Source organism: Pseudorca crassidens, chromosome 11 (genome assembly GCF_039906515.1).
Source record: "Pseudorca crassidens isolate mPseCra1 chromosome 11, mPseCra1.hap1, whole genome shotgun sequence".
Classification (NCBI taxonomy): domain Eukaryota; kingdom Metazoa; phylum Chordata; class Mammalia; order Artiodactyla; family Delphinidae; genus Pseudorca; species Pseudorca crassidens.
The window spans coordinates 101,985,303-101,996,543 of NC_090306.1; the positions used below are offsets into that span (position 1 = coordinate 101,985,303).

The 11,241-nt window shown below is 40.0% G+C and overlaps 1 protein-coding gene across 2 annotated transcripts in view; it reads right to left on the reverse strand.

Annotated features, from left to right (window-relative positions):
- SMC1B (structural maintenance of chromosomes 1B) overlaps nucleotides 1–11,082 on the reverse strand; it is an 86,252-nt gene extending 75,170 nt beyond the window's left edge. For both annotated transcript variants that reach the window (XM_067698362.1, XM_067698361.1), the window contains exon 1: nucleotides 10,974–11,082. In XM_067698362.1, the coding sequence (XP_067554463.1) occupies nucleotides 10,974–11,082 (109 nt within the window). The remainder of the gene's footprint in view (nucleotides 1–10,973) is intronic.
- Nucleotides 11,083–11,241: the final 159 nt, after the last annotated feature.

The following is an 11,241-nucleotide window of genomic DNA, read 5'->3' on the forward strand; positions in this document are numbered from 1 at the left end:
AGGAAATAGCCACCCAAGTCCAGGAAGCACAGAGAGTCCCATACAGGATAAACCCAAGGAGAAACATGCCAAGACACATAGTAATCAAATTGGCAAAAATTATGGCAAAAATTAAAGACAAAGAAAAATTATTGAAAGCAGCAAGGAAAATACGACAAATAACATACAAGGGAACTCCCATAAGGTTAACAGCTGATTTCTCAGCAGAAACTCTACAAGCCAGAAGGAAGAAGCATGATATACTTAAAGTGATGACAGGCAAGAACCTACAACCAAGATTACTCTACCCGGCAAGGATCTCATTCAGATTCAATGGAGAAATCAAAAGTTTTACAGACAAGCAAAAGCTAAGAGAATTCAGCACCACGAAAGCAGCTCTACAACAAATGCTAAAGGAACTTCTCTAAGTGGGAAACACAAGAGAAGAAAAGGACCTACAGAAACAAACCCAAAACAATTAAGAAAATGGTCTTAGGAACATACGTATCGATAATTACCTTAAACATGAATGGATTAAATGCTCCAACCAAAAGACACAGGCTTGCTGAATGGATAAAAAAATAAGACAGCATATATATGCTGTCTACAAGAGACCCACTTCAGACCTAGGGACACATACAGACTGAAAGTGAGGGGATGGAAAAAGATATTCCATGCAAATGGAAATCAAAAGAAAGCTGGAGTAGCAATACTCATATCAGATAAAATAGACTTTAAAGAATGTTACAAGAGACAAGGAAGGACACTACATAATGATCAAGGGATCAATCCAAGAAGAAGATATAACAATTATAAATATATATGCACCCAACATAGGAGCACCTCAATACATAAGGCAACTGCTAACAGCTATAAAAGAGGAAATCGACAGCAACACAATAATAGTAGGGGACTTTAAAACCTCACTTATACCAATGGACAGATCATCCAAAACGAAAATAAATAAGGAAACAGAAGCTTTAAATGACACAATAGACCAGACAGATTTAACTGATATTTATGACATTCCATCCAAAAACAGCGGATTACACTTTCTTCTCAAGTGCGCACAGAACATTCTCCAGGACATATCATATCTTGGGTCACAATTCAAGCCTCAGTAAATTTAAGAAAATTGAAATCATATCAAGCATCTTTTCTGACCACAACACTATGAGATTAGAAATGAATTACAGGGAAAAAAACGTAAAAAACACAAACACATGGAGGCTAAACAATACGTTACTAAATAACCAAGAGATCACTTTAGAAATCAAAGAGGAAATCAAAACATACCTAGAGACAAATGACAATGAAAACATGATGATCCAAAACCTATGGGATGCAGCAAAAGCAGTTCTAAGAGGGAAGTTTATAGCTATACAAGACTACCTCAAGAAACAAGAAAAATCTCAAATAAACAATCTACCCTTACACCTAAAGGAACCAGAGAAAGAAGAACAAACAAAACCCAAAGTTAGCAGAAGGAAAGAAATCATAAAGATCAGAGCAGAAATAAATGAAATAGAAACAAAGAAAACAATAGCAAAGATGAATAAAACTAAAAGCTGGTTCTTTGAGAAGATAAACAAAATTGATAAACCATTAGCCAGACTCATCAAGAAAAAGAGGGAGAGGACTCAAATCAATAAAATTAGAAATGAAAAAGGAGAAGTTACAACAGACACCGCAGAAATACAAAGCATCCTAAGAGACTACTACAAGCAACTCTATGCCAATAAAATGGACAACCTAGAAGAAATGGACAAATTCTTAGAAAGGTATAACCTTCCAAGACTGAACCGGGAAGAAATAGAAAATATGAACAGACCAATCACAAGTAATGAAATTGAAACTGTGATTAAAAATCTTCCAACAAACAAAAGTCCAGGACCAGATGGCTTCACAGGTGAATTCTATCAAACATTTAAAGAAGAGCTAACATCCATCCTTCTCAAACTCTTCCAAAAAATTGCAGAGGAACACTCCCAAACTCATTCTATGAGGCCACCATCACCCTGATACCAAAACCAGACAAAGATATGACAAAAAAAGAAAATTACAGACCAATATCACTGATGAATATAGATGCAAAAATCCTCAACAAAATACTAGCAAACAGAATCCAATAGCACGTTAAAAGGATCATACACCATGATCAAGTGGGATTTATCCCAGGGATGCAAGGATTCTTCGATATATGCAAATCAATCAATGTGATACACCATATTCACAAACTGAAGAATAAAAACCATATGATCATCTCAATAGATGCAGAAAAAGCTTTTGACAAAATTCAACACCCATTTATGATAAAAACTCTCCAGAAAGTGGGCAAAGAGGGAACCTACCTCAACATAATAAAGGTCATATACTACAAACCCACAGCAAACATCATTCTCAATGGTGAAAAACTGAAAGCATTTCCTCTAAGATCAGGAACAAGACAAGGATGTCTACTCTCACCACTATTATTCAATATAGTTTTGGAAATCCTAGCCACGGCAATCAGAGAAGAAAAAGAAATAAAAGGAATACAAATTGGAAAAGAAGAAGTAAAACTGTCACTGTTTGCAGATGACATGATACTATACATAGAGAATCCTAAAGATGCCATTGATTAGAGCTAATCAATGAATTTGGTAAAGCTGCAGGATACAAAATTAATGCACAGAAATCTCTTGCATTCCTATACACAAATGATTAAAAATCTGAAAGAGAAATTAAGGAAACACTCCCATTTACCACTGTAACAAAAAGAATAAAATACCTAGGAATAAACCTACCTAGGGAGACAAAAGACCTGTATGCAGAAAACTATAAGACACCGATGAAAGAAATTAAAGATGATACCAACAGATGGAGAGATATATACCATGTGCTTGGATCAGAAGAATCAATATTGTGAAAATGACTATACTACCCAAAGCAATCTACAGATTCAATGCAATCCCTATCAAATTACCAATGGCATTTTTTATGGAACTAGAACAAAAAAATTCTTAAAATTTGTATGGAGACACAAAAGACCCCGAATAGCCAAAGCAATCTTGAGGGAAAAAAATGGAGCTGGAGGAATCAGACTCCCTGACTTCAAACTATACTATACAAAGCTACAGTAATCAAGACAATATGGTACTGGCACAAAAACAGAAACACAGATCAATGGAACAAGATAGAAAGCCCAGAGATAAACCCATACACCTATGGTCAACTAATCTATGACAAAGGAGGCAAGGATATACAATGGAGAAAAGACAGTCCCTTCAATAAGAGGTGCTGGGAAAACTGGACAGCTACATGTAAAAGAATGAAATTAGAACACTCCCTAACACCGTACACAAAAATAAACTCAAAAAGAATTAGAGACCTAAATATAAGACCGGACACTATAGAACTCTTAGAGGAAAACATAGGAAGAACACTCTTTGACATAAATCACAGCAAGATCTTTTTTGATCCACCTCCTAGAGTAGTGGAAATAAAAACAAAAATAAACAAATGGGACCTAATGAAACTTCAAAGCTTTTGCACAGCAAAGGAAATCATAAACAAGACAAAAAACCCTCAGAATGGGAGAAAATGTTTGCAAACGAATCAACGGACAAAGGACAAAGGATTAATCTCCAAAATATATAAACAGCTCATGCAGCTCCATATTAAAAAACCAAACAACCCAACCCAAAAATGGGCAGAAGACCTAAATAGACATTTCTCCAACGAAGACATACAGATGGCCAAGAAGCACATGAAAAGCTGCTCAACATCACTAATTATTAGAGAAATGCAAATCAAAACTACAATGAGGTATCACCTCACACCAGTTAGAATGGGCTTCATCAAAAAATGTACAAACAACATATGCTGGAGAGGGTGTGGAGAAAAGGGAACCCTCTTGCACTGTTGGTGGGAATGTAAATTGATACAGCCACTATGGAGAACAATATGGAGGTTCCTTAGAAAACTAAAAATACAATTACCATATGATCCAGCAATCCCACTACTGGGCATATACCCAGAGAAAACCATAATTCAAAAAGACACATGCACCCCAATGTCCATTGCAGCACTGTTTACAATAGCCAGGTCATGGAAGCAACCTAAATGCCCATCAACAGAAGAATGGATAAAGAAGATGTGGTACATATATACAATGGAATATTACTCACCCATAAAAAGGAACGAAATGGGGTCACTTGTTGAGACGTGGATGGATCTAGAGACTGTCATATAAAGTGAAATAAGTCAGAAAGAGAAAAACAAATATCGTATATTAACGCATATATGTGGAACCTAGAAGAATGGTACACATGAACCGGTCTGCAGGGCAGAAATTGAGACACAGATGTAGAGAACAAACGTATGGACACCAAGGGGGTAAAGCGGCGGCGGAGGGGTGTGGTGGTGGTGTGATGAACTGGGCGATTGGGATTGACATGTATACACTGATGTGTATAAAATTGATGACTAATAAGAACCTGCTGTATAAAAAAGTAAATAATATAAAATTCAAAAAAAATAAAATAAAAGGTGAAAACAAAATCCATGTGTCCATAATGATACCAACAACAAAAAAAGAAAAACTCACTTTCACTATTTGCCCTATTAAAACTCTTTTCTGGGCTTCCCTGGTGGCGCAGTGGTTGAGAGTCCGCCTGCCGATGCAGGGGACACGGGTTCGTGCCCCGGTCCGGGAAGATCCCACATGCCGCGGAGCGGCTGGGCCCGTGAGCCATGGCCGCTGAGCCTGCGCGTCCGGAGCCTGCGCCCCGCAACAGGAGAGGCCACAACAGTGAGAGGCCCGCGTACCGCAAAAAAACCCCCAAAACTCTTTTCTTTGAAAATACCAACTAAAAGGTGCACGCATTTATTCTGATTTTACAGTGCAAACTGCATTTTACGTTAATCAAATAACCCCAATTAATGAAATAAAACTTTTTTTTTAAATATGGGAATATCATCCAATGAATGTAGAAAGCATGACACGATTAGAAAAACCTGGTTTTGCAAACCTGAATGAAATACTGGCTCAGGCAAGATTATTAATTGGCATTAAAACCATTTGAGTAAATGGTTGATAGAGAATATTTGTATAATGCCAAAGAAACACTACAACACTAGGCTAGAGAGAAAGGTTACAGCTAACTGTATAATGGAGAGATCACTGTCACCACCCTAATCCAGGAGTCAATCTTAGCATCACCAGATATTATGTGATATAAGGTAATGTGAAGTACACACTACCACCTAAAATGAAGTCTAGCCAAAAATCTTTAATTTCAAACCATCAACTTTTTAGATCTTCCAGTTCAAAAAAATAGAGGGGATAGAGGAACAAACTAAACTACATCATAAGGAAGCAATCAGACACATCTAAACATTCTATGGAAAAACGTTTTCAACCTTTTCAATGAGTCTGTTATAAATTAAAAAAAGAACTATGCTAAATTAATAGAGATCTAAGGGATATAACAATCAGATGCAATATGTGATTCTGGGATGGAAAATGGTTTGGTCAAAGAACACTATGGAGTAAACTGAGGAAATGTGAATTTGAGCTGTGCATCAGATGAAATGCACTAAGAAAGGTGAGGATAATTGTCTGAAAAGAGTGAGTTATACAACAGTATGTATTGTATAACCTCATTTTCATTAAAAAAAAAGTTTGCAAGGAAAAAGATCTACATGGACATGTCCTAAGGTATTACAATAGTACTGTCTGGATTGTGGGAATATGTTTTTACTTTTTTACTCGTTTATTTTCTAATTTTTTACAATTCATATATAGTGCTTTTGTAATAATAAAATATTATTTTTAAGAATTCAGCTGCCATTCTGGATTATCTAAAATGTTTTTTTAAAATAACATTTTTATCCTGATTAGAACAGTAAACCATTCAATGTAGGGTTTTGGAAAACAGAAAAGTATTTTAAAAATCACCTGAAAAATCACACCATCTGGAAAAAAACTATTGATGGAAATGGATAGTGAATTTTGTCAAATGCCTTTTCCTCAAAAAACTAAAATGAATCTTCTTTCTTGAAGGAACAAATGAAGATTACTGTGGCAGCAGTGTGCCACATGGATTAAAGTAGGGTAAGACCAGAGGTTGGGAATTTAGCTAAAAGGTGACTGCATTAATCCAAGGAAGAAATGATGAGTGTGAAATAAAGTGATAGCAGCGGCAACAGAGGGAAGAGGACAAGGTTATTAAGGAGGCAGGACTGGAATGATGGGTAATGTATTGGCTGTGACAGGGAGAATTTATCAAGGATGATGGAGACTTTATTAAGGTAGCAGCCATATGAAACCCTGTGAGAAAGGCATTCTAAGTCCAAGGAACAGAAAATGCTAAAACCCAGAAATAGCAATGAGCTTGGCCTGTGTAAGGAAAGCTAAAAAAGCAATTCTGACCAGAGAACAGTAAATGTGGAGGAAGAGAATATTTGAGAAGAGAAACATACAGGGGTCAGATTATAAAGGGCTTTGTGGATCATGGTAAGAAATATGGATGTTACTCCAAGTGCAATGAGAATGCACTGCACAGAGACAAAAAAGGAAGCAGAAGGACCTGTTAGGAGATTATAGCGATAGTCCAAATGAGAGCTCTAGCAGCTTCAACTGTAATAGTGAAGAGTGGCAAGAAACAATTGGATTCTGGATGCATTTCAGAGGTAGAGTCATTAAGATTTATAGGCGACTGGATGAGGAAAGTGGGGTGTAGAAGGTAAAAGGAGGAATCAAGAATTACTCTGGCTTTCTGTCTGAATAAATGAGTAAATTGTGCCCTTTACTGAGCTGGTAAAGACCTAAGAAGGAACAGGTTTGTTGTTTGGTAGTGGTGGGGGAGAGGAAATTAACTACTCTTCCTGATTATATTGTTTTAGGTGGCTACTAGAAATAGGAAACTAAATGCTAAATATTATAGGCTGGAAATATAATTTGGAAAGTCAGTAGCTTAAGGATGGGACTGGATAAGACCACCTGGGGAAAGGAGGGAGAGATGAAATGTGGTCTACCTTGCCTCCTTGACAGCAAGGCCTTCCCATGACCAACTTCTTTTAAAACACCCCCAGCATTTACTATTCCCCTCCCTTGTTTCTCTTTAAAACGTAACACTTTAGGGGCTTCCGTGGTGGCGCAGTGTTTAAGAATCCGCCTGCCAACGCAGGGGACACGGGTTTGAGCCCTGGGCCGGGAAGATCCCACATGCCGCGGAGCAACTAAGCCCGTGCGCCACAGCTACTGAGCCTGTGCTCTAGAGCCCGGGAGCCACAACTACTGAGCCCACGGGCTGCAACTACTGAATCCCGTGTGCCTAGAGCCCGTGCTCCGCAACAAGAGAAGCCACCGCAGTGAGAAGCCTGCGCATCGCAACGAAGAGCAGCCCCTGCTCGCCGCAACTAGAGAAAAGCCCGCACACAGCAACGAAGACCCAACGCAGCCAAAAATAAATAAATTTATAAAAAATAAATAAAACCCCCCCAAAAAAACCCTTAACACTTTAATATTCTATATACTTTTCATATTTAGTTTGTTGTCTGTCTCTCTGCACTTGAATGTCAGTTCTATACAGGCAGGAATTTTTATATCATGTTCACTGATGAATCCCCAACAAGCTAGAACAGTGCATGACACACAGTAGGCACTCAATTACTTTTAAATGAATGAAATACTGCTGAAATGTCAAACAGGATGAGGACAGGGAACTAACCGCTGACTTTTATAAGATATAGCTCAACAGTGACCTAGATAAGTGTCATTTCAGTAGACTTTGAGGCTGAGAACTGAATCAAGGCGGCTGAGAAGAGAATGGAACTACAGACAATGGTTTCAGAGAGTTTTGCTGTACTGATAAAAAAAAAAAAATGGGGCAATAGCCTAAGGAGACAGTGAGGTTCAAGGGATTTCCCCCCAAGCATTTCATCATAAAATTTTCAAACATACAAGAAAGTTGAAATAATTTCATAGTAAAAATCCATATATTCACCACTAAATTCTGTAATTAACATTGTACTATACTTGCTTTTCACACATCAACTGATCCTCGATGTCCTGAGAGTGTTCATAAGGCATGTATGTATTTATGCCAATGAAAATTATCCAATAAGGGAGAAAGATACAATTCAAGAGAGAAAGATAATAATTACAAAAGCAAAGAACTGAGGAGGGGACAGGATCCAAAGCACAAGTGGAGAGGATGGCCTTAGATAGACTCAGGCACCCTTGTGGTAGTTCACTGATAAAAATCCTTCAAAGTCTAACTTCTTTTTCCAGAAAGTTAAATATAAACTCTTCACTCTGGCAAGGACTTATCCAACAGAATTCCATTATATCCCACAACTTCCCTAAATATGCACTATATTCTGGCCAATTTGGACTATTACCTGCCCCACAAATAGACTTTCACAAACCCCTGGAAAAATACTCTTTATGCTTTGAGCCCAGGTCAAATGCCAACTCCTCTAGAAAACCTTTCCTAATCTTCACCTCTTCCTGCTCAAAACTCCCCAAATCAGATGTTGTATTTTTCTTGTTTAAAGTTTCATAAACAGTGTTACCTGGCTTTCTATTTCAATTAATGTGTCATTTTCTTATACTCCCTATACCTTCAGAGCAGGAGCTGTCTTAATCTACACACCTTCTTTTGCTCCTAACATTATATATAGGCAACAACCATTTATTTGCTGCATCTGAGTGGAAAACACGAATGTTAAAATTTAAAATGAAAAATTTCTGCTACCTATAAAAAGCCCCAAATTAGATTTTATTGAAAACAAACAAGGGACTTCCCTGGTGGTCCAGTGGTTAAGGCTCCATGCTTCCAATGCAGGGGGTGTGGGTTCGATCCCTGGTTGGGAAACTGAGATCCCACGTGCCATGTGGCGTGGCCAAAAAATTGAAAAAGTAAAAAAATTAAAAAATAAATAGATAAAAACAAACAAATGAGAACATGTCAAGTTTTGGCAGGCGGTGACAATAGAAAATTATTATAAAAAGTATGACTAACTAAATTAAAGTATAACAGGAAATGAGCATGATGGGAAATTATCAATTGGTTTAACAAATTCTATCTGAATGTGCCAGTAATTCTGTAAGATTTTTAAAAATGATGATCTACCAACAAGTGCTCAAATGAACACAAATAGAATATCATCCATTAAATCGGTCATGGATAAGTACTATATTGAGTTTGGGCCTTCATATAGCAAAAAGAATGTTAACACTTTAGGCAAAATTGAAAAATAAGTAAACCAGAAATTTCTGTTGTGGACAGATGGTATTGAAGACACTGCTGAAATGATCCACAATGGCTTTACCCGGTTCTAAGCATAGTCTCTAGGATACCAGTGATTCTCTAGAGGGGAGTTGAGCTTCCAGGGCATGTGGATCTAGGGAGAGCAAGAGGATTTGTAAAGGCATTTTCACAATCACGTTAAGATATGTTATTAATCACAAAAAGTACTTTTAAATTAGGAAAAGAAATAATATTATTTTGAAACTCGTTTGGCACTAGGTTAAACAAGTTCAAAGCACCATTTTCACAGGATCTTGAATGGTAATGGGCAAATAGTTCAAGTGGACTAAACGATGTTCAAGAGTCTGTGCAGATACTCATTCCAAGTATTGCACTGTTTGGAGTTGCAAAATGTAACTGAGCAACCCTTCACATAATCACCAGTTAAAAGGTGAAAATCCCCTGGTGGTGGGCTCAGCGACTTCCCAATAAAAGAGTGGAGAAGATTAGTTAGGGTAACAGTGCAGGAGTGATTCCAGTAATTATTTTTTTCAATGTTTTCTGATAACAGAATAAAATGAAAATGAGGAAATATATTACACAGAAGAGGCAAGGAAATCTTCAAATACGTGAACGCATATAAGCTCAGGTATTCTTTCGCATATACTAAGTGCAAAAGAAAACCTTCAACAGCAGCTGTTTTATAAGGCGACAGAAATTTCACAATAGTTTCACAGTAATTATATTCCAGATTTGATGTGCGGGGAAAACACACATTCAAGTGTCCTATTCATGTCTGTCAAATAAATTGAGTTACTGAGGCTAAGAAAGGAAAGCTGGGCTAAGAGAGCCAAACTGGAGACTCCAGGTTTCAGAAGGCTCTCAAGGTCACGATCCTTTTAGGCCCTACTCCACCTGCCCTGCTCATTACCCCAGCTTCCCATCATGGAGCCAAAGGGAGCCTGGCCAGGCCCCAACTCCAGTTCAGACTCTGCCCCTTACTGGGCAACCTTGGAAACTCATCTGGCCCCTCTGAACCTCAGTTTTCTCCACTGTAAAATGGGGATCATAGCCATTTGTGAGGATTAAACAAAAAGAGCAGGGCCAGGAACTCAGGAATAAGCTCAACAAACGCGGCCATTTTCACAGTATTCCTGCGAAGCTTCCTTGGATCCAAATGGTTGTTCGGGCTCCTTGGAACCAATGACTTCCTCCCGATCTCGCTCCCACTTAATCTTTTTGGATGAGAAAGGGAAGGGGATGGAGAAGGGAGGTGACCAAAGCTGAGGGCCGAAGAAGCCCACGGGGTGGGGGGGCAGGGCGGGGGTAGGAGAGGAGGGTCCAGGGTGGAACCTCTCGGGTGGGGGGTGGGGCGGGGGTCTGGCCCCTGGGGGTGTTGTCGGAGGGCCGGGGGTCCGGGGCCGAGGGCGAGGCTCAGGCCCCTGGGGGTGTTGTCGGAGGGCCGGGGGTCCGGGGCCGAGGGCGAGGCTCAGGCCCCTGGGGGTGTTGTCGGAGGGCCGGGGGTCCGGGGCCGAGGGCTAGTGTCAACCTAGGGTGGACGGCAAGCAACTCCCTGCCACCTCCAACCCGCCCTGGGCGGAGTCTGAGGGTCGCCTCCCACCCCATCCCCCGTCCCCGGGGTGGACAGCGAGGGTCGAGCCCGAGTCCAGGCCGCGAGGCCACCCTCACGTCCCCTCAGGCGGGAAGAGGCCCGGACGACCGCGGCAGGTGTGGACGTTCTAGGTCCCAAGTTACCGGAGCCGTTGGGGCCAATGATGCAGGTGAACCTCCTGAAGGGGCCTATAACCTGGCGGCCCCGCCACGACTTAAAGTTCTCCACAAGCAGCACCTCCAAACGGCCCATGGCTGCGCCCTCCGCGCCTCTGCCGCGTCCTCACACGCCGGCCAGAAAAGAGCGGGAAGGGCCTTGCGCCGTCTCGCGAGAGGAAAACGAGAACACGAGCGAGCCCTGCGCTGTTTCTTAGCAACCGGAGTTGTTTTTGTTTCCGAGGAAACTGGGTCT